This window comes from Lolium rigidum, chromosome 6, assembly GCF_022539505.1.
Source record: "Lolium rigidum isolate FL_2022 chromosome 6, APGP_CSIRO_Lrig_0.1, whole genome shotgun sequence".
Taxonomy (NCBI): domain Eukaryota; kingdom Viridiplantae; phylum Streptophyta; class Magnoliopsida; order Poales; family Poaceae; genus Lolium; species Lolium rigidum.
The window spans coordinates 237,821,562-237,845,704 of NC_061513.1; the positions used below are offsets into that span (position 1 = coordinate 237,821,562).

A 24,143-nucleotide genomic window follows, 5' to 3' on the forward strand; every position below is an offset into this window, starting at 1 on the left:
TGTATCACTCATGCTCTCGAAGTGGAGGCACTCATCAAGCTCACATATAGTGGAGTCGCTCATCTCACATATAGTGGAGTCGCTCATCTCACATATAGTGGAGTCCCTCATCTCCATGGCAATGGCGTCGTCGATGTCCGAGCAACCTAGCAAAGAGGAAGACAACACAAGCGGAGTAGAGGTTAAGTTGTTAGAAATCGAAACATCCTCACTCGACTCGTGGGGTGTATTACTCTTGCTCTCAAGGTGTTTGAAGTAGGATTTGCACTCGGCTTTGTCTTGGAGGGTCATTTTGGCCTCTCGAGCATCTAGCTCGGCGAAGTATGCTCTCATCTCGGCTTGCTCTTGTGGGGTCATCATGTGTATATCTCACTAGGAAGGTGTATATGTATGTGGTGGAAGGAAAGCTACACAAGTATCTCACCTATCAAGAAAGTATCGGAAAAATGGTTCAAGTCAAGAGCAAAGTCGAAATGTATCGGGGTTACTCACACACACACTCAAAGCACACGCAAAAGGCTAAGAAACACTATATGTGGTGGGTAAGGGGTGGATAGCAAACGAAAAGATCAACGGAAAAGTCTATTGTCAAATGTGGGTAAGATCCAAAGTCAAATGTCAAAAGTGGTGATCTATGTCAAGGAAACACGGAAACACACACAAGAAGAACAATGGGGTTAGCGCGACCAAAGAAGTGAGCAAGTAACAAGGATGGTCCTAACGAAGACTATAAGCTCGGTGTCACGCCAACACAAGAGAGACCGTAGCTTGGTTGCACAAGAAAGAAGCAACAAGATTTGCACAAATGCCACTCTTCTCTTATCTCTCTTAGTGCTCACAAGCTTTGCACTTCTCGGTATCGGTGGACACACACTCTTTTCTATTTCTTTTTTTTTCTCTTTTTTTCACTTTTTTTTCTATGCTTAGAAGCTTTCTTTTTCTCTATGTATATGTCACACTTTTTCTTCTTTTGTGTATCTTTCTCACCGAGCTTGCTTCGGAGCTTTGCTCAACACAACGCACACACACCCTCTCACGGTCGTGACACTTGTGCAATGCTTCGCAACGCTCGGAAAGCCACTCTCAATGGGATAGGTACGCAAAGGAAGAAAAGGCTACAAGGGGTAGGGGAGGCAAGTTATACCTATTGACGTTAGGCGGTGTCAAGCACACGAACTTGCGATGGCGAAGTGGTGGTGTCGAAGTGGCGAAGATGCGCCGGAATCCGGGGTGCCGATGCCGTTGTCGCGGTGTTGATGTAGGCGCGGAAGCGGTTCTCACGGACCAAAGGCACTCCAAAACGGAAACCGGGCAAATTAAGTCAATGCCCGAAAAGTTGGGTCGAAACGAGCGGTCAAAAAATATGTTCCAAAAATCGTCAAAAATTGAGGGTAGACTATGTGGAGTATTTGGGGGATGCTGTTAAAATTTGGAGTCAAACGGGCTCCGAAAAGTTGTCAAAATTTGGGGCAAAAAGTGGAGTCAAAATTGGACGAAACTGGTCCAGAACCCGGTCAACCGGATTCCTGGCCGGACCATCCGGTTGCCGCCCGGTTTCGCTCCGGTCCGAGCAGTTTTTTCCGGTTGCTACCCGGTCTGGCTCCGGTTGGTGATTTTTCTTGCGATTCTTGGGAGATGTGAGCAGCCAGGTGACTGTATTGAGGAGCAGCGAGGTGAATGGATTGAGGAGTGCGTGGAGTGCTGCTGCTGCGTGCGCGGATGGAGCTGCTGTGCTGGTGATGCGGCCGAGCGGGGCCAGCGGCGGTGGCTTGGCTGGGGAGCTGCGCTGCGGCTCTGCGCGTGCGGGCTGCAGGCGAGCAAGCAGCTGCACTGATGCGGTGGAGCAGGCGGCGTAGCGTGGCGGGTGGTCAGGAGGAATCAAGGGGCGGCGCTGGTACTGGTGGTGGCCAGCCGGTCGAGCGGGGATGAGCAAGGGCGGGAGCGGCGGCCGGCGGGAAGGTGAGGCCAGCGGCGGCGCGACGGCTGATTGGAGGCGCACGCGGGCGAATGCTGCTGGGCGGGCGCGCGTGGGGTGGAGCTCGAGCTTGGGCAGCGCCCGCTTGATGGCCTGCTGGCGGCGCTTGGAGCGAGAAGTGGTGGGGTGCGGGGCGGATCGAGCGGAGCCAGGGGGCCTTGGCCAGGCGAGCGGCGTGGTAGCTGGTGGCGCGTGCGAGCGCTAGCAGCGAGCGGGAGATGGGCACGGCGGCGGCGGGGTGGGCCCCAGGGGCGGTGGAGTTAAGCTGCTCGGGAGGATGATGAACTTCTCCTCCTGTTCTTCACGAAACCCACACGGAAATTGCTCAAATTCGAGCTAGACTTGATGGAATCGAAGGGGAAAAGTAGGGGAAACAATAGATCAACACAAATAACATCAAAACAGTGGATCAAAACCACAAGAAACGCAACAAATTCGCAGATCCAATTTCGAGCTATTTTTTGGGGCAAAATTTTTTGGGGAAATTTTTTGGGCGAAATTGGTGAAATTGGAGGGTCAAATTCGTGGCAACCTTTGCTCTGATACCATATGATGCGACCTAAGGCCACGTGGGTTGCCCGATCTCACGAATTGACCGAGGGAAAGGCGGGGGAGAGGAAGAACACGAAGAACACGGCGATGAACACGATGAACACACGCAATCACACACCAACCCGATACAATTCGGTTTACTCCCGATAGACCACTATCCCGATAGAATCTCTCAAGAGAGAGACACGCGGTAGAATCCCCGAGAGGAAGATCGGTATACGATCGGTAGAATCACACGAGTGAGAGACCGGTGGTTGAATCACGAGTGTGAGAGACTAATCATATAAGGAGTGCCTTGTACAATAGATTTGGGTAAATCTAAGGAGGGGGTTTCCCAAATCCCAAAGGGATGGTGGAGGCATAAGTCAAGTTCTCACTCAAGTTATGTCTTACCTAATGAAGGGGAGGTGGGAGCCTATATATAGGGAGCCACCAAAGGAGGGGTAGTTTAGGCATACAAAGGGATAAAGGGTTCAGATTTGATGCTCTTTGCAGTGGGGCGTCAGGGCCAGCACAGGTAGGGCGATAGGGTCGGCGCAGGTAGGGCGGCAGTGCCGTCGTCCTCATGCATAGTGGCGGTGCGGCAGTGCCGGTCTTCCTGGGTCGGCGCAGGTAGGGCGGCAGTGCCGTCGTCCTCATGCATAGTGGCGGTGCGGCAGTGCCGGTCTTCCTGGCGCGTCTCCTTATCCTCGACGTTCTCTTCCATGCTTCCATGACCTCGGCCTTGAGTCCTCGAGCCTCCATGGTGTCGTCCACTTCCTCCGTACTTGGCGATGTGTTCCTATCATGGTCATATGAAGGAGGATGAAGTAGCATACCATTCATGAGAGACAATTGTAGGCACGCATAAAGGAGAAGATTCACCTTTGCGTGACGTGTCGGCGTTGACGCACATGATGCGGTGGAGACCGAAGGTCGCCCCGTATCAATTAGTCTCCTAGCTGAAATGAAAGTTGGCATTTGTATAAAATTCAAGTTGCTGCTTAACATGGAGCATCCTGATGGGCGAAGTGGCAAAAGCAAGTGGTAAAAACTATTATATTTTGTATATTTTCTTATTAAAGCCATCAGATAAGAATTAACACAACTCTATTTTTTTGGTAATACAAAAGCTCCAAAATTTCAAAACAACCTAGTAAGCACATGAATCTATGCTATACATACTGTTTCTTATACAAGAAGACCATAAAGATGCAAGTCTAAGTTTCTTTCCCAATGCACTTTTAAATGTTAGGTAGCTTCTACTGATCCATGCACCAAAATGTAGAAACAAAGAGAAGACATTCAGCTGTAGGTTTCAGAAATCACACTTGCTAACTCAAAATACAAAAAATCAAAGAGAAATAAAGGGAAGAGAAGATTAATAGTACCAGTTGGTCAATGGCAATGACATATACATTATGTCTTGATCATTGTTCTCACAGACTCGTGAAACACACACAATATTATTCCATTGAGATCCCCAAGATGACAGATCTTTCACCAAGGCTTTTTTGCGTTGCTGCTCTGTTATATTTTTTTTCTTTTACCAGATGCTCAGTTTTATTTCTAGCAAGATAGTATCTTGAATAAGCACTGGTAGACACGAACAACTGTAAAACTTAGAGTTCAAAGAGTGCATGGATTAGGTGTGAATAGACAAATCAGAATGACTACTGCAAGAAGGATTAACTTAAATCAATGCGAAGAACACAGGGGCGAAAAAATAACTTGCAGAACTATGTACGAATTTCCCTAGCAAAGCACATCCTCTACTACCAATCCTTTTCCGTCTAAATCTCCTGCTGCAACAAAGCATAAAGCCAAATGTTAAAGTCTGCAACTCAGTTAAATATGTACCCACAAATCTGTATAACCAAAAAATCATTGAACTATGGAACTATCTCAAAACTGAAAGGAAACCAAGGAGAAAAGTCTCGACATCCTCTTTTGTTATTGGTTCGAAAGATATCAAAAATTGAAGCATTCATAAAGTTTACATTGGTAATAACAAACCCAAAGTACTTGCCGAAAGGAAAAGAATATGATGCTACTCCAGAAATAGAGAACAGCAGACGTAATTCAAGACGATGCGTTCATCCCCTTTCTTGAGAAAATCTACATTTTCTTGTATAAAACATAAGGTGTTATGCAACTAAGAATTAAGTGAAATAGGTGCTTCATTACATCACTGGTACAAACCACACACAAAAAGCTCAAATGCCAACTTGCAGCATTCTAAAATGTGCTACCTCAAATAAATGGAAGTCTTTCTTTCCCTGAACAAAGAAACCCAAATGGCAGCTACATGTGTCTTTTATTCTTTCTGAAGTTATTGAGTAAAGGAAGATAATAAATAAAAAAACGACAACATGTTGTCATCCACAGTCCTAAATGACGACAATTTGGAGTTCCTGAAGAAGCGTTTATGTGTTTTGTGTAATATATACGCACAACTTTAGAACTTGAAGAAATAGTTGGTCTCCTGCTTGTGAGGCCGAATGCTTTAAACTAAAGTGCAAAGGCCGGAAGAATTAAGCCTCTACTGTTGCATTGCTAAATCGCAATACATGACTACCCTTTACCCCTGTTTTTCTTACAGAAGCAAAACATCGTTATATGAAATAGAAAACATTATGTAAGCTAGTAAAGTGGCAAAGACATATTTATATTTGTTATTCATGATCAAAAAGTAGGCCCAGCATTTCCTGAGACGAAGACGGCATCAACACCTAATCCCCTATTAGAATTACCAGTTGTAGATAAAATAATACTCATGGGTTACTACTGCAAAGGAAAAGAAGATATCTAATAATTTATACTTAAGTGATCATATGCTCATTGAGACTACAGGGGAAATTAAAATTATCACGTTATAATTTACACTTATTTGGTCATATGCTCATTCAAGACTATATAGAAAACTTAACGCTCAATCAATCATTTAGTACTCACCTTCTATTGTGTGGCAGAAAATTTTTCCAGACGCTTCATTTGGCATCCACAATTAGGTGGCTCTCCCATAATTCAACAGCACAGAATACCAAAATTATCAGCTATCCTCTCTCCCTGATGACAGAAGCTGCAAATCCTGAGCCAAAAACAATGGCATAACCACTCTAGTGCTGAAATAACCTACTGTGGATAAATATCAGTAAGCTTGTCCTCAAACTCCAAAAGTATTCTGCAAAAGAAAATGACAAGTCCTCAAGGTATGCAATCTGGATGATTCACAGGTATATGCATGTCTATATATCATTGTGACTAATTACTAAGTTTCCTTTTGGGGAGACACATCACATTAATATTTTACTACAGTTAAGTTACTGAATTAACTATTATTAAGATGGAAACACAAATAAATATGTATGTATCGGAAGAAATATTCTCCAACTAATTTCTGGATAGAGAAGGCAGTGAATATTACCGATTTCAACAAATCTATCACACATAGGTGAATAGAGAGACAAAGGTGGAAATTTCTGGCATTTACTTAGTACACAACCTAGTGGTACATGCGATTATCCATCTTGAATGTGAAAGCAAAGAGAAATAGGAGAGAATTAATGACTTGCAAGAACAATGTGTTACCCCCTTTTCGTTAAATTGATGTTTATCAGTCACTCATCATCCGGTGCATTGTAATCTAGTTGTCATCGGGTACCACTGTAACATTCCCAAGCCTTGGTTGATTCTCCTTTAACAGAATATCTGATCAACAATCTTGGTTAAAGCAACAATTTCAACAATTCTTTATTTGTTGGCAAGCATATCAATCTGATTTTTTTCTTAAAAATACAACATGTCAAAAGCAGAACACATGACTTGATATTACAACATGCAATAGAACATCTAAATTGTCAAGACCAGACACATGGTATATATTGTTTATCATAATAATACTTCAGCGGACATACAAACACAAAACAAATAACTATGGATCTGCATGTACCATCCATCCATCCAAGTAACAGAGTCTAGACAAACTGTAACAAAAGCTTGAATTATAAAGCTTTCCTTGGTATATGGGACCTACAAAAAATCATATGAACAATACATGCTATTTAAGGGCATATTATCATGCAAGGCTGTTGAACGTATCCTCGATGCAACTCTAGAAAGAGCAAGCATATCAGAGGATGTTTCACAATTCACCCACCTTGGAAAGTTTCTCACGGGCTTCAAGCGGTAGATTTTTCATTGAGTAGTAATCTAAGTCTTCCGGAAGTTTCCCGTATTCCTCGTCTATAATCTAAAGAGGAAAACCCAATTAGGGTCAGCTGATTTTTACTAATTAACATTTACCGTATGCTAATAAAATGCGATGCTTCAAGGGTTGATACTACCTTTGAACTGCCCGCCACCATCGTGGAGCAGCTGCACCAGCATTGTCGCGCCGACTTCTCACCATGGAGACTGTCTCCTTTCAGCATACTTAATAACATACATATGAAAAAATTCAAATCATATTAAACAACTGCATGACGATTGGGTGTGTGGAAAGAGACATGGTCCTAAGTTTAAAAAAAAAAGACGTAATCCTCAATCTAGATATATTAGCTCAGGTGACCGTAAAAGCAAATGAAAGTAACATATTTTAGGTAAATTTCAGAAAATAATGTGTGAGTAGAATGAATATTACATAGACCAATCTTCTTCTACAGACCACAACTCGCTTGTCTTTTCATGGAACAACCTGTAGGTATAAATAAAAAGAATTTGAACAAACAAATATGAAATATTAGAGGATTAAACCAAAAGGGAGCAGCGAAAGAGAAAAAGTTTTACGAAAAATTGCACACCTAACTCCTGGGCTTCCTGGCAAGGTGCTTCCCAAGTGGACACGGCCAATGGTAGAGTCAAATATGTGCAAAATCAACACCTTCCCCGGTATCTCCCTTCCTGACCAATCAGTCATACAACAAACATTGCCAAATTTGATCATCAGGAAGAAGAAGAAGAGGAGGAGGAGAGAGGGAGGGGGAGAGAGCTCTGTCTGCATCGTGAAATCCCTCCTTCTACCGCAATACCCACAAAGATGAGTCAGGGAGGAGGGGCATAGCCCAGTCGGCCACCTACCACCGCGACAAACGAAGATAAGTCGCTGCTCCCGGCGATCCACATCAAGCTCCGCCTCCTCATCCATGGCGGGATGCTTCCCTTTGCCTCTCCCTACTCTAGCCATGGGAAAAACCAAAGGATGAAAAGGGATTGGAGGAGAGATGGAGAGGAATGGAGAAGAGATGGAGGCGTGGATTGGGGGAGAGATGGAGGTAGGGATTGGGGAGAGAAGCAGGCTTACGACTGGCTGCAGCAATAGGCCGCTGTGTCCACGGGTGGCGCCGCTCCCGCTCCCGCTCAGCTCGCTCGATGTCGTCGCTACACCGGCACGCTGCTCCCACAGCGCCGCGCTCCATTACCGGTGCCTCTCCTACGCGCTCGACCGGCGCGCCGCTCCCGCGCGCTGCGCTCCACCAGCGGCGCCTCTCCCGCGCCTCGTCGCTCCATCGGCGGCGCCGGGCCGAGCTCATGCCGTGGTGGCCGCGCGGGGGGCGAGCAGGGGAGAAAGAAATTGTGAGCCAGGCTGCGGGGAGAGGATTGGATAGGGTTTGGATGGTTTGGTCGTGGCCTTTTTCCCCTTCCTATTATTTTTTCCCCTGAGCTTTGCCAATAACAGTGTGACACCTGGCCCAATCGCTGGAAAAAAATGAGGCAAAACTGCCCAGGCCTTGTGCGGCAAGTGGCCTACCGTGGATGGCCTCTCCATGCCCCATGAGGGTGCAACAATTATACCTTTAGATGCCCCCAACAAGGTTGTAAGGGCATCTCCAACCCAAAGACCCAAACGGACTGTCCTTCTTATCCGTTTGGGTCGTCCGGCGGACACGCGGACGTTGCGCGGATGTCCACAGATGACCGGCTCAAATTTTAATCCCCAACGCACACGCATGACCCAAAACGGACAAGTGAAGAGGAACGCGCGTATGACGCCCGGGCAGGCATGCGCCATGACGCCGGCGTCGAGGGTGGCGAGGAGCATGGCTGCCGGCGTCGCGCCGCAGCGCCAGCCCATGCTCGCGGCGGCGTGGCGAGGTGCGGCCGGCGCCCGTGCCCGCTGCGGGCTCGCGGAGCGAAGCGGAGACGGAGATGAGCCTGAGCGCGTCGAGCGCCGCGGCGGTGTGGTCGGGCGCGTGGCGCGGCAGGTAGACGCCGGCGTTGGCGCAGAGCAGCAGCAGGTCGAGCGGGCGCGCGCGGCGACGAGGTGCTTTTTTGCCCGCGCGCGGCGACGAAGTGCGGGCGCGAGCGGCGACGAGGTGCGGGCGCGGGCGTGGAGCTGGTCGAGCGGCACGGCGCGGGCGGAGCTGGTCGAGCGGGCGGGCGCGGAGCGGCCGGCTCGCAGCGCCCGAAGGATGCACGGACGCGCGCGTGGCGGCCAGCAAGGGCGCTCGCGGCCCGGAGCATGGCGACGCCTGCGCCGGAGACCCCCGACCCGGCTGCGCGGGAGGTGCCGCGCGGCCCGGGCGAAGATGCAGCGCGCGGCGTGCGCGGAGCTGCAGCGGCGTGGGGCCGCCCCGCTCGTGCCCGTGCCCCCGCCCGTGCTCGCGGCGAGCTCCGCCTCCTGCCCGCGCGGCGGCGGCGTGGCGAGGCGCGGCCGGCCCCGTGCCCGCGCGACGGCGGCGTGGCGTGGCGAGGCGCGGCTAGCCCCGTGCCGGCGGCGGCGTGGTGAGGCGTGGCCGGCCCCGTGCCGCGCGGCGGCGAGGCGAGGCGCGGCCCGCCCTGTGCCCGCGCGGCCGGCGCCCGCGGCAGCGTGGCGAGGCCGGGCTCGTGCCCGTCGCGGCGGTGGCGAGGCGAGGCGCGGGCAGAGTCCATGGCGCGGTGGTCGTCGTCTTGCTCGTCGGCGTCGAGGCCGGCAGCGCGGAGCTCGTTTTGTCTCCGGCGAGTTCCAGCAGGGATGAAAAAAAGAGGACTATCCAGCATCGGGAGCTTCCAGGCGAGGGCGACGACGAACTTGGCTAGGCGAGCTCCACTCCGGCGAGCTCCAATCCATGGCAAAAAGTAAATAGAGGGGGCAGAGGAGAGAGAAGATATGGAGCCTTGCGGTTGTATTTTCTGTCACCGCCAAGCCGGGCCACGAACGGACATGTGCGGATGGAAAAGCACGTCCGCGCTAGTCCGGCTCGCCCCAAAAGCCACGTAAATTTGGTCCGGTTTTAGGTCGTTCCGGACGCGGCAGCTGTCCGTTTTTAATTTGGGTCGGCCCGTTGGGAGCAGTTTTTACCCAAACGGACCGATTCAACGTCCGTTTTGCGTTTGGGGTGCCCGCGTTGGAGATGCCCTAAGCATGCATGTGTTGGGGCAAATATTTTGCCTCCGGTCAAGAAAAAGAAAGAAAATTTGATTACGAGCAAGCCAACATTTTCTTGGTAGGGCTGCCTTTAGGAGGATCACTACTACTGTGGGTCATCATATTTTTGCACTAAGAATGGCTCACCACATCAGAGGGCACTGCCATGCAACAATATTCATAGACTTGTGTCATAATCATTGCCTTTCAATTGATTGCAGTCAAACTCAGTTTACACAGGCATGACCATAAACTACGTACTGATTATACCAACTAGATTTAGATGTGCGCCTTGGCGCACGACCCCGTGAAACTCATACCAATGCACACTTTGTATAACACTACCAAAAATGGACACTCTGTATAACACTGCCAAAAATTAGGTAGAACTGATAATTCGTTTCTTAGGTTTTAGAAAGCAAAGTCAATAGGATGATTTTAAGATAAAGCACATGAAATTATAAACGGAGTATAAAATATTTAAGTACAACCATAAGAACAGAGGAATATATTATAGTATGAAACACTCAGATGGCCATGTCAAGAGCAACAGAAGGAAGGCATAACAAAAACAACGTCTATATTTGTTGGGCCATCAACAAAAGAAATAATTGTGATGTTGTTTAGTAAAATCAAGTTAATGAAATCTGCAAGAGCAATGCCATCGGGACCCTTCTCCCATGTTCGATTTGGATTTCCATCTATGGATCCTTCTCCCATGTTCAATCTGGGATTTCCATCTGCTTCAGAGATATCATTATAGCTAGTGAATGTATATACCTGCAATACTAATCATGCGCATTGTTGGCCGAAAAGAGAGATTAGCATATATTTCCATGGAAAATCAAGAGATTAAGCAGTCAAGTCCTACCCTATATCAGTTCAGCTACTCCTTTCCCAACAGACTTTGCAGCCTCCCATAATTACTGTCAAGAATGCGCCCTAAATTGAAGATGACAGATTCCAAGACTGGCTCAGTCTTTACAAAAGAAGACCAGAAATCCAGAAAATGGATAGAGATGACCAGAAAATGGAGATAGATTAGAATCTTGATACTTGATTCGCTCAATCTCCAGTTATAGGAGGAACAAGCGAGGAAGAGGGAGAAAGGAAGGCACGTGACTGCGGCTAAGGTTTTCACCGCGCTAGCTCATTATACGATGCGGTGAAAAAATAGACAGCCAAGATGCACCAAATGAACCCGATATGATGGCGCCCACGACCTAAAATCACTGTGGAGGCACCATAAGGGTGCACTAAAAATGGATTTCTTTGCTATCTGCAGTAGTATATCCATATAAATAGGAGAACACGCAACCAATACCCAACATTACGACAACAAAACAATACTATACAGAAATCCAAAGTGACAACGAACAAAATATATTGTTGCAAGAAGATATGGATAAAAAGCGAGAAGTTCTAGCAAAGCTAACAGGTAATTTCATAATATCACTTCATACAAACTACAACAATCATCTTTCTTTTATTACAGTTTAGAATGAGCTTCAAACTATGAGGCGAAGTTCAATATGGAAAGCTACATACATATATAACTCCATGATTAGTTTCATGATGTACTACTAAATTTGATATTTGTAGAGAAACCTATCGATGTGCTCCCATATAATGGAGGTAGCTCAAACAGAGAACAACGTATACCTTTTTCTTTTACCTCTGTGACTACCCCACACCCATAGGTAAAGAAGAAAGCAGATGCCCAGGGATGAATCACATCCAGATACTCAGGGACGAACATCATCCGACATCATGGGCTGCATAAACCAAAGACAGACTGAAACAAAACATTAAGCACCTAGAGAATAATGTACCGGAAAGAACAACCTCACATTGAACAGGAAACAGGCTAGTATATCTAGAGGAGCCAACACTGGCCGTTTCACCGTTTTAAGTCAATTGATCTCCTCTTTCATGATTATTCTGAATTTCAATCCGGAACATAGCTTGAGGTGGTCAGGTTTCCAATAAAATATTGTGGTCTTACTTAGTTGAGCTCAAATTCGCAAAAAAAAAAAAAAATTGAGCTCAGGCCCTTTATCGTACAGGCTTGTACCAGCCGACCAGATCGCATGATTACATAACTTTGCAATATTTATATACTATATACCAGATGCATTCATTTTTGAAAAATTATTTTGAACCACTGGTAGTACTAAAATCTTCATTTCCTCTTTGGATAACCAATTTTTGTATGTGTATTCTTGTGTTTTCTCTTGCTGAGGGATGTTGGTTGTCCAAAACTGATGTTTATAGGGCATATCAGATTAAAGGTCATGTTTTCCATTGAAATATAGAGCAAGGAAGTTGTCATTTAGCATTTTAATTTAAATCCTGACATTCACATTTAGCAGATCTGCATAGTGTTACATGTTATAAAATGACCAAAAATGATTGTCCTCATCAATATAGAGCAAGAATGATGCCATTTAGATGTAAGCCTTGGCGCACCATCCATGGAGCTCGCGTCAATTTTTTTTTTGTATAACAATAAAAAAAATAGCTGCCACTGTGATAATATATTTCTAAGATTTTACAAAAGTATGCTTTGAGATATAACTTTAGGTTATGGTTTAGCCTTTTGATTGAGTTTTAATATTGTTGTGTCATATTTAACTAAGGAAACAAAAATCACATCCACTTAGTGTATACATAACACGGTACTGACTCCTGACCTCTCGTCCTCTCACGCTAGGGCCAGAACCACGCCAGCACACCAAAGAGTTGGACACATCCGACTACTGCCACCACTTGGCGTCCTCTCAGTCTGATCCCTTTTTACTTTCTCTCCCGTGACACTACTGCCACCAGCCCACCACCTCTAGTCCTCTGAGTCCGATCCCCTTTTTTATTTCTCTCCCGGGACACTACTGCCACCACCTCTCCTCAATTCCAGCCACATGAGTATCAATCGATGCAGGGGAGCACACTGCAATGCTCTTCATGGCATGCACCGCCGATTCTTCTTCTTCACCACCGGCATGTCCCGCCGATGCCCATCTGCCTTTGCTCATGCTCGGTCGAGCCACGAAGCACCAGAAGATGAGGATTACCCGCCTGCAGAAATGAATCTCCAAAACTCGAGCTGGATGTGCCACCACGCCATTTTTGAGGACAGTAGCTGCAACCCTGCCCGTCCAGTTGCTGCTCAAAAAAGGTCCACCCGTTGATGTGCTACCTCTCTAATAACATCGGAATTAATGTTTCTTTCTTTACTTGTACCTATCTCACTCTCTAATTCTGCATATCTACAGGAATTGATGCCCAGTTTCTTCTATATTCTCTGTGTGATTTGTTCACTCTCATCACTGAGCTGCTGAGACCTGAAAAACAATCACTTCAACATGATCATGCAGCCAGCAGCGCAAAGGAATCAATGTAAAGAATCCCATGTATATATGCTAGCTCATTCTTTTACTCTTCATGATTTTCATTAACTTGTTATCAGTTGAACATGCCATTCATACACAACATTTATTAAAAGACGTATGCCATGAGGATGCAAAATTCCACTCTTTTAACCAGATTCTGCATGTGAACACGACAATATAACAGAGCACCAAGGGAAGCAAATGTTAGGTCTGCAGGTTCAAAGATGGTAGTAGAACACAAAGCTTAAACAAAGCTATGTATGTAATAAACATATATGCTTGCAAAGATCATTTCTTTTAATTTTACCTTCAACAAAGCTTAAACTATGACCGGAAATAAGTCGAGTTCAAGAAATTATTCAGAGAAATTGTTTCTTGATTAGATAGGCATTTAACTTACAGAGGAAGCAAAAAAAAATATTTGTGTATCTTGATTCCGCAAAACTGTATAATCTTCATTTGCAAAGTTTGTTTAGACTTTCTCAAAAAATAAAGCTTATAATTCTGGCAAAGCCAGTGTAGAATGCCAGCTAACTTACTGACCTATGTTGTTGGCAGCTAGCTGCTCTGTTGAGCGCCAGAGAACTGGTGAGGCGGTGGCTGCAGGAACACCAATCAAAAGCAGAAGAAGAGAAGCCCCGCCGCTCGAAAAGAAAAACTATCGGCGGGCACCAGGAGACATGAGAGAAGCTCCACCTGAAAATGGTAATTCATGATAAAGTTCAAGTGTACACCAACAATTGCCCATTAACACACATACAGGTACTTGTATTTTCAGTCTTAAGATGATACTACTTCATTACTCAGGTAGTTAGCATATTGCCTGATCCTTCTGCTTGAATTAAGAGTAAGAACTTTCCAGTAGCAGTGCCAAAATTCCAATTAAGAGTAAGAAGTGTAGGAAACTATGACTAACATGGTCCTAGGAGGAAAGCAAGTACCATTTCCAGTAGCAGTGTCAAATATTCATATATAACATATAATAGCCAGATCCATTGATTCATAAATATGATATCGGTGCACTAAATGATCTTTGACATAGGAAGCTACCCAAATTCAAGGAACCTACAACTTGAAGTGCTTGAGAAATAGTCACGCAGATTTTACATCGACATATACGTGTGTCCACAAATAAAACTGCAACAACTCATCACCATATAGTAAAAATACTATGAGACTACATACCTCGAAGAGAATAAAAATGTGGAAGACTATCAAAGAACAAATACCCTAAAGTCATAGCTTGGTGATTTAGAACAGAACACTTTATATATGTTCATGCTTTTATGCGCTGGGGCGTCTCCAGAGTAAAACAATGTTAATGTAACTCTCCTACTTTTCTTCTCAATGAACGTGTCAGGTTCTTTACTATCCAGCCAAAAGGTAACACTTGATCCCAACAACTACCAACACAATTAATGAAGTACATGTTCTTGTTGTTTCTGATCTAAAGTTAATACTGAACGTTCCTTTGAGAGCTGCCTAGCAACCAATTGATTGAACTGAATACTACACAACAACCATGGCAATGAATTGATCAAACAAAATACTGGCTCAGCCATAACTGAATTCTGAGTTGTAAACTACTACTACTGAAAATAATATTGTCTATTGTGGTACTGACTACACCTTTTTAGTAGACAATAAGTAACCATATTTCTGGATGAAATTAATCTGGAAATACAAAAGAACATACCATTAGAGTATTACCTTGCCGATGCCCATGGTAGCCTCACAGTTCATCATCACCGTCAGTCTAGGAACCTACGCCACACCTTCACTCAGCCTGTAGTGTAGTTACGAAAAAGCAGGTGACATAGAAAACAAGTAGAATCATATCATAGACTCATCAATAAAATAACTTATCGTAGATGAACCATATAAACAACCAATATGCAGATAAGGATATGTGCAATATTTGTTGAACCAAAATTGTACCCAAAGCCACAACAATATTGGCATACCTTTGCAATGGCATCAACAACAAATCTTGCCACCATTTTAGCATATTCAAGAAGACGACGGTACTGCTTTTTCCAAGGACAATGTTGGATGGCTGAACAGCGAGTGGGGATGGAGTGAAGATTGGGGGAAACAGGCAGAAGAATAAAACATCACATCAATCTGTAAGAAGCTTCCTCCGATGGCATGGCTTTCATCCTTGGGGAACTAAAAGGATAACTTTTTGAACATTGCTTCCAAAATGATGGCGGGAGGGATTTTGATGGTCTCCATGAACCTGAAGCCATGGAAGAAAGAAATATTATCCTACAGGATCTAAGGAGATGAAAACATAATAAATAGTTAGCTTTGGCATTAACCATTCTATATATTTGTTTTCAATTACTGTATATACGAGCAAATCCAATGGCAGGTTCTGTGCTTGTAAGAATACATGCATAGCACCTTACTCAAAGTAATCAAAAGCAAGGACGAATATTAGCACATAGAGCTAGGACAACTAAAAAATGAAATAGGAATACATTTTATGTAAGGATCATTTTTCCACTTCTAAAAGACAAAATGAATGAAGCATTATATTAGAAAATAAACAGAGTTAGAACAACAATATCTAAGTACATCGCTTTACTTCCCACTAAAATGAAATACAGAAACACTAAAAACAAAATAAAAGAATTTGTAATCATGTGATTTTTCCGTTTAAGAATGTACATCAAAATAAGATACATATTGCACATAACTGAAGCAAGGAAAAGTTACTGGTAAAACTATCATATAAGAAGACCCATGCTTTAATATTTTAGCATAAAATTCGAACATGCAGCAATGAACCAACCACTGATCAATCATGAATACAACCGAAACAAATATGGTGCCACACGCTCTGAACTAATCTATTGCACACTGATGCACTCTTACCAGAAACAAGGGCAGCAGACACAAAGGTGGAGAAATGGTGTTTTACCTGAACCATGAGCAACACTTGAACATACAAAATAACCGGCCTGTACGGTCTTTCTGATAGCAAAACCACACCTAGAAAGATGCGGTAAAACATAAAGTTGAGAGTTAGACAAAAAACTTCATGAATAATAGAAATTGCCCACATGTTTTCAAACAAAGTCAAGGTACTGGACAAAGTAGAATGAAATGGAGGCACACATTTAAATCTGGGTACTCAGCAACGATTCACACCTGGATCTGGACTAATTAAGAAGACAAGAAGCTCACTTGAGGTGTTGTACATTCCATCTATTCATAGGTACGCCAAGCATGGAAATTTTGTCAAATGGATGTTCTGTACATATAGCTTATACTTGCCATTCTTATCTTCATAAATTTCCAATGTATGTGAATTGTTTTGGTCCGCCAAAAACTTATATCGGAACTCAGAAATAATAAAAGAAGATAATACAAAACGTTCTTACTAATACAGAAGTTCTAAGGATCAAGCCCCATGAATAAGTGAACTATGCTCCCCATTGTATTAAATAAAAGCATGGACTCCAGTAGGTTGTACAAAGATATTTTAGGAAGGTGTCAGGTTAAAATTCAAAATTTAAGATCATAATAAGTGGACTAACATGGCAGATTAGTTAATCTCTGGGGTATAATCTTATACGACATGTCTCATTCTTATTCATCATATACAGTTATATCAACATTTCTCCATCGACAAATGGTTGATATGAGATGATGCATCAAATATTTAAATGTATTCACAAGCCCTGTTCTTCCGCACAATCAGCTACACATCATACAAAAGAAATATTTAATCATACAGTTACCTCGAGAAAATGATCTAGTTTTGTATTAAGAAATGGCCAGATATGTTTTACACCGTGAAGACACAAATGCTATTACCCAGCTCCCAAGCTTTCATGGTATACAAGACTTGCAATAAGATCCTATATGTTGCTTCTCTCGTTTGTTGACCCTAATTTTTTAAAGTCCCCCACATGTTTAGTCCAATAGTATATGAACAATTCTTATACCTCTCTCCCCTTTTAATTTGTTCATGTGTGGTAAGCATTCTCCCTAGAAACCTGAAGAATTTACTGTAGATTTTAAGTTAGGTTCTCCGAGTATCTATAAAGTAACTTAAACTCTTATAGAAAGTTGACGTTTACATTTGCTATAATACTTTCCGTCTTTCTTCTCTACATATTATTCTTGGAGCAAAAGCACATAACGTTGCAAGAACTGAGGACAAAAGCAACATAAGGTACCTTAATGGCATGGGAAGGCGAGTAAGAAGACCATGAGCCGCATTGCTGGCTGACCTCCTCCATGAGTATGACGAACCAGAGTGAAAATGATTCCGCAGTAGGACGCACAAGGCGAAGCAGGTCAACCAGGCAAAGGGCATGTCAACCTATAAATAGCACATGAGGCTCCTAACAAACCTAGTAACACATCAAAAATGCTGCTTAGAAAGGCACGACATCTACTGTTGTGTACCTGCATGAGGAGAGCAAAACGTTAAAATCAAGAAATGTAGTAGATTCTGAAGCACTCTAGTATGCACGGGTACACAAACAAATTGTTTTCCCAACTCGAGGCACAAACTATGAATACCAACCAAAAAAACAACAGGGAGTAAGTAATTTAACCTGTAGATCCATCAACGGAGAAATAGAAGCCCACCAGATTTTATAGTTGCAACTATTTCCAAAAAGAGTGACGCACAATTAAACATGACAATAAAACTGGTTTCTAGTAACAGCAAGCCGTGTAACAACATTGTACCTCTTAATCTATAAAAGAGTACACACATTTAGTTTAATAAATCAGGGATCCATCTCTTTTGCCATCAGAATGAACATACCGTGCTCCTTGTTGACCTAGTCACCAAACAAGCAGAGAACACATAACACATGAAAGGGTCAACTCACATCTTGATCACACCTATGAATTGAGTTCAAAGATGAATGAAGGGATGGGAGAAAGAACAACCTGGACATGGCAAGCCTCATTGTCGCCTCATGTATCTAGTCACTATATAGCCTCCATGGCCAGAGCTCCATGTATCTATACCCATAGCCACCAACCAGAGAAGATAAAAAGGCCGGTTCGAGTGGCTACCCACACAACTTCCGCTGAGACATAGAAAGGAGGTCGTGGCAGCACAGAGGACCATCAGTGGGTTTGGGTCCTAAGCCAACATCTTCGACATACTCCTCAAAATTATATAGAACCTCAGTTCTTCTAACTCAGAAGTGTTCTAGTACATTCTGAGTTACCTGCCAATAATACACTGATCATAGAGTAATAGGTCAATACTCTATTATTTCAGTAATACTACCTAGACCAGTGTAAGGATTGACTTAGAATACGAAAGAATTTGTACAAAGAGAAAGTGTATAAAGAAAAAACATGTATCAACTAAATTTATCAGCAGCACGAGAATGCAACAACAACAAGAATTGCTGTTTATTGACCTAAGTACGGAAAGAATACACCACTTACCTATTTAATAATTTGGAGTTAGATAGTCAATATGTGAAGGAAACAACATCTGTGTGGCACAGGTGGCCCCTGAACCTGCAAAATGTGTGGGAGTCATCAAATAAATCAAATGTTGCATAACACGACAAACTGTAGGTTGCTATCTGAATAATTCATCATTCATACATCCACAATTTCTTCATACTAAGGTCACACTGTCGAAGATCACACAAGTTACTGACAAACTGTGCATCACATCTAGTTTGATCACAATTCGGAGCTCTTCAACACTTCAGAGCTCTTTTGCTGCTAAAGCTATAACAGAGATATGAACCTCTACTATCAGGCTATGGTGGTAGAGCGCAATGAGAAATTCTCCAGCTAGTTGAAGTACAAGCTGAGGTGTCATAAAATGATGCGGTTTTGGGCTCTACTTGGTTAAGTACAAATTGATCCACCTACAATTAGCGGGGATGAAACCTGACCACCTTCCATATCATTAGAGAGACAAAATAAACCTCAATTCAAGCACTAGGTGCAATCAAAGCAATAGTTCTCCATATAAAAAATATCATGTGTAGAATGAATTTCATACAAATCCACCGCAAGAACATATCATTTTTACTACTGCTGCTGAACAGCACGAGGTAGAAAAATGAATAAGAAACTTCATTTGTTCAACAAAGTGATATATCAAAGGAAGATTTAATGTGGCCGTTGTCATGGATGCACCGGCAACAGGCATGTTGATGATGCAACTAACAAACAGAGCTAACGAGAGGATGAACCATCTCATATAAAATGATGTGTTTATGTCTAACAGATTGGTTAGCAACCCAGGTCCGATATGTAAAAAAGAGACATGATTTTTCCAACATAAAGCCATCAAAGATGAAGATACCGCAATTGCAAAACAAAATGAGGAAAAACAACATAAGAGAAGCCGTGAGAATGTAACTCACCTGGATGCCTTTACATCTTCCTCCTGCAATTTGTAATATATATTACACCAGAATACCTATGTTTGTCAACGGACGAGAATATCCAATGAGCAAAACAGATCCATTGTCAAAAATTTGGCGCAAGTGGGATGAGGAATCATGCACAAAATTCACTATGAGCAGCTGAAGAAAAATTTAAGAGATGAAGCGAGAATGCGGACTGTCCTACCACCTGGATCTGCTGAAGGAGTCCATGCCGTTGAAGTGGGAGCCTCCTTGGCCACCTCCAATAGCGCCTCCATGGCAGAGACAGCCCGCCCCTTCCTCTTCTTTGCCATCAGCAGGACCGGCGGCCGCCTCCACAAATCTTCTGTCCCGCTTGTGCCGGACACGGGGCTCGCGTCGAAGGCCGGCGTCGCGCTCGTGCTGCACGCAGCTCGCGCCAAGGCCGACGCCCCGCTCGTGTTGCCTCGCGCCCAGGCCCGCGTTGCTCTCGACCGGCCACGACGATGACGGGAAATCGGCCGGAGGGTGATTCGTGGAGGAGAGAGCACGTGAACGAGCGGGAGAGGGGAGGCAGGAGAGAGTCGCCGCCATAGCTGTGGGGCCGTGGATGGCGGCGGCCGGCGGCCTCCCTCTCTCCTCCCCACTGGCCGTCCAGAAAGGGGAGCTGCTGGATGGAGCTCGGGCGCCCCCTGCACCTGCGCAGCGGATGCAGCCGTACAGCGCAAGGGCGCCGCTGGCCACCGTTGCTGCTTAGCTGACGCGGTGGAGGCAGAGGGGTGGTGGCGGGGATGGCGTGGGTGGCCGCCGCACGCGCAAGGGAGAGGGAGGGGTGGAGACGGGGAAAGGCAGCGGAGAGGGAGGATGCGCGGCGATTGGGGGCCGGCGGCTAGGGTTCCCTTTGCAGATCTTTTCCATGCGCTAATGCCACGCCTGACCAAACCAACTCCCAGCCGCAGCGACCGACGAGCGGGCCCGGCCAAAGGTGGGACCTACGAGCAGTCTCGGGCGGGTAAAACAGGGCTGTTTCTTGGCTTTATCTAGTAGGAGGACCAACCAGCACCCTTGCTTTCAGCTCAGAATGAACGGACCAGATGTATTCAATGAGAAGATCCAATGGCTGAGAAGGTCAAAGCGCTGTGAAGACACAAATGATCTAGTTACCTCGAGATATGTTTAATCATACAGTTACCTCGAGAAAATGATCTAGTTTTGTATTAAGAAATGGCCAGATATGTTTTACACCGTGAAGACACAAATGCTATTACCCAGCTCCCAAGCTTTCATGGTATACAAGACTTGCAATAAGATCCTATATGTTGCTTCTCTGTTTGTTGACCCTAATTTTTTAAAGTCCCCCACATGTTTAGTCCAATAGTATATGAACAATTCTTATACCTCTCTCCCCTTTTAATTTGTTCATGTGTGGTAAGCATTCTCCCTAGAAACCTGAAGAATTTACTGTAGATTTTAAGTTAGGTTCTCCAGTATCTATAAAGTAACTTAAACTCTTATAGAAAGTTGACGTTTACATTTGCTATAATACTTTCCGTCTTTCTTCTCTACATATTATTCTTGGAGCAAAAGCACATAACGTTGCAAGAACTGAGGACAAAAGCAACATAAGGTACCTTAATGGCATGGGAAGGCGAGTAAGAAGACCATGAGCCGCATTGCTGGCTGACCTCCTCCATGAGTATGACGAACCAGAGTGAAAATGATTCCGCAGTAGGACGCACAAGGCGAAGCAGGTCAACCAGGCAAAGGGCATGTCAACCTATAAATAGCACATGAGGCTCCTAACAAACCTAGTAACACATCAAAAATGCTGCTTAGAAAGGCACGACATCTACTGTTGTGTACCTGCATGAGGAGAGCAAAACGTTAAAATCAAGAAATGTAGTAGATTCTGAAGCACTCTAGTATGCACGGGTACACAAACAAATTGTTTTCCCAACTCGAGGCACAAACTATGAATACCAACCAAAAAAACAACAGGGGAGTAAGTAATTTAACCTGTAGATCCATCAACGGAGAAATAGAAGCCCACCAGATTTTATAGTTGCAACTATTTCCAAAAAGAGTGACGCACAATTAAACATGACAATAAAACTGGTTTCTAGTAACAGCAAGCCGTGTAACAACATTGTACCTCTTAATCTATAAAAGAGTACACACATTTAGTTTAATAAATCAGGGATCCATCTCTTTTGCCATCAGAATGAACATACCGTGCTCCTTGTTGACCTAGTCACCAATCACCAAACAAGCAGAGAACACATAACACATGAAAGGGTCAACTCACATCTTGATCACACCTATGAATTGAGTTCAAAGATGAATGAAGGGATGGGAGAAAGAACAACCTGGACATGGCAAGCCTCATTGTCGCCTCATGTATCTAGTCACTATATAGCCTCCATGGCCAGAGCTCCATGTATCTATACCCATAGCCACCAACCAGAGAAGATAAAAAGGCCGGTTCGAGTGGCTACCCACACAACTTCCGCTGAGACATAGAAAGGAGGTCGTGGCAGCACAGAGGATCATCAGTGGGTTTGGGTCCTAAGCCAACATCTTCGACATACTCCTCAAAATTATATAGAACCTCAGTTCTTCTAACTCACAAGTGTTCTAGTACATTCTGAGTTACCTGCCAATAATACACTGATCATAGAGTAATAGGTCAATACTCTATTATTTCAGTAATACTACCTAGACCAGTGTAAGGATTGACTTAGAATACGAAAGAATTTGTACAAAGAGAAAGTGTATAAAGAAAAAACATGTATCAACTAAATTTATCAGCAGCACAGAATGCAACAACAACAAGAATTGCTGTTTATTGACCTAAGTACAGAAAGAATACACCACTTACCTATTTAATAATTTGGAGTTAGATAGTCAATATGTGAAGGAAACAACATCTGTGTGGCACAGGTGGCCCCTGAACCTGCAAAATGTGTGGGAGTCATCAAATAAATCAAATGTTGCATAACACGACAAACTGTAGGTTGCTATCTGAATAATTCATCATTCATACATCCACAATTTCTTCATACTAAGGTCACACTGTCGAAGATCACACAAGTTACTGACAAACTGTGCATCACATCTAGTTTGATCACAATTCGGAGCTCTTCAACACTTCAGAGCTCTTTTGCTGCTAAAGCTATAACAGAGATATGAACCTCTACTATCAGGCTATGGTGGTAGAGCGCAATGAGAAATTCTCCAGCTAGTTGAAGTACAAGCTGAGGTGTCATAAAATGATGCGGTTTTGGGCTCTACTTGGTTAAGTACAAATTGATCCACCTACAATTAGCGGGGATGAAACCTGACCACCTTCCATATCATTAGAGAGACAAAATAAACCTCAATTCAAGCACTAGGTGCAATCAAAGCAATAGTTCTCCATATAAAAAATATCATGTGTAGAATGAATTTCATACAAATCCACCGCAAGAACATATCATTTTTACTACTGCTGCTGAACAGCACGAGGTAGAAAAATGAATAAGAAACTTCATTTGTTCAACAAAGTGATATATCAAAGGAAGATTTAATGTGGCCGTTGTCATGGATGCACCGGCAACAGGCATGTTGATGATGCAACTAACAAACAGAGCTAACAGAGGATGAACCATCTCATATAAAATGATGTGTTTATGTCTAACAGATTGGTTAGCAACCCAGGTCCGATATGTAAAAAAGAGACATGATTTTTCCAACATAAAGCCATCAAAGATGAAGATACTGCAATTGCAAAACAAAATGAGGAAAAACAACATAAGAGAAGCCGTGAGAATGTAACTCACCTGGATGCCTTTACATCTTCCTCCTGCAATTTGTAATATATATTACACCAGAATACCTATGTTTGTCAACGGACAGAATATCCAATGAGCAAAACAGATCCATTGTCAAAAATTTGGCGCAAGTGGGATGAGGAATCATGCACAAAATTCACTATGAGCAGCTGAAGAAAAATTTAAGAGATGAAGCAGAATGCGGACTGTCCTACCACTGGATCTGCTGAAGGAGTCCATGCCGTTGAAGTGGGAGCCTCCTTGGCCACCTCCAATAGCGCCTCCATGGCAGAGACAGCCCGCCCCTTCCTCTTCTTTGCCATCAGCAGGACCGGCGGCCGCCTCCACAAATCTTCTGTCCCGCTTGTGCCGGACACGGGGCTCGCGTCGAAGGCCGGCGTCGCGCTCGTGCTGCACGCAGCTCGCGCCAAGGCCGACGCCCCGCTCGTGTTGCCTCGCGCCCAGGCCCGCGTTGCTCTCGACCGGCCACGACGATGACGGGAAATCGGCCGGAGGGTGATTCGTGGAGGAGAGAGCACGTGAACGAGCGGGGGAGGGGAGGCAGGAGAGAGTCGCCGCCATAGCTGTGGGGCCGTGGATGGAGGCGGCCGGCGGCCTCCCTCTCTCCTCCCCACTGGCCGTCCAGAAAGGGGAGCTGCTGGATGGAGCTCGGGCGCCCCGCACTCGCGCGGCGGATGCGGCCGTACGGCGCAAGGGCGCCGCCGGCCACCGTTGTCGCTT

The 24,143-nt window shown here is 44.5% G+C and overlaps 1 protein-coding gene across 1 annotated transcript; it reads right to left on the bottom strand.

Annotated features, from left to right (window-relative positions):
• Nucleotides 1-3,357: 3,357 nt before the first annotated feature.
• On the bottom strand, nt 3,358-7,900 carry LOC124666050. Its single transcript, XM_047203397.1, has 7 exons — nt 7,809-7,900; nt 7,586-7,678; nt 7,309-7,408; nt 7,149-7,202; nt 6,853-6,940; nt 6,666-6,758; nt 3,358-6,217 (listed from the first exon to the last, which is right to left on the bottom strand). The coding sequence occupies exons 2-7, from the start codon at nt 7,650-7,652 to the stop codon at nt 6,206-6,208; spliced, it is 414 nt and encodes a 137-aa protein (XP_047059353.1). The 5' UTR covers nt 7,653-7,678; nt 7,809-7,900; the 3' UTR covers nt 3,358-6,205.
• Between the last annotated feature and the right edge of the window lie 16,243 nt (nt 7,901-24,143).

Coding starts and splice junctions, on each gene's coding strand:
- LOC124666050 (XM_047203397.1), bottom strand. CDS start 7,652: ATGGATGAGGAGGCGGAGCTTGATGTGGATCGCCGGGAGCAGCGACTT. Junction 7,409..7,585: donor TATCTTCGTTTGTCGCGGTG/GTAGGTGGCCGA, acceptor CTGATTGGTCAG/GAAGGGAGATACCGGGGAAG. Junction 7,203..7,308: donor CCAGGAAGCCCAGGAGTTAG/GTGTGCAATTTT, acceptor TTATACCTACAG/GTTGTTCCATGAAAAGACAA.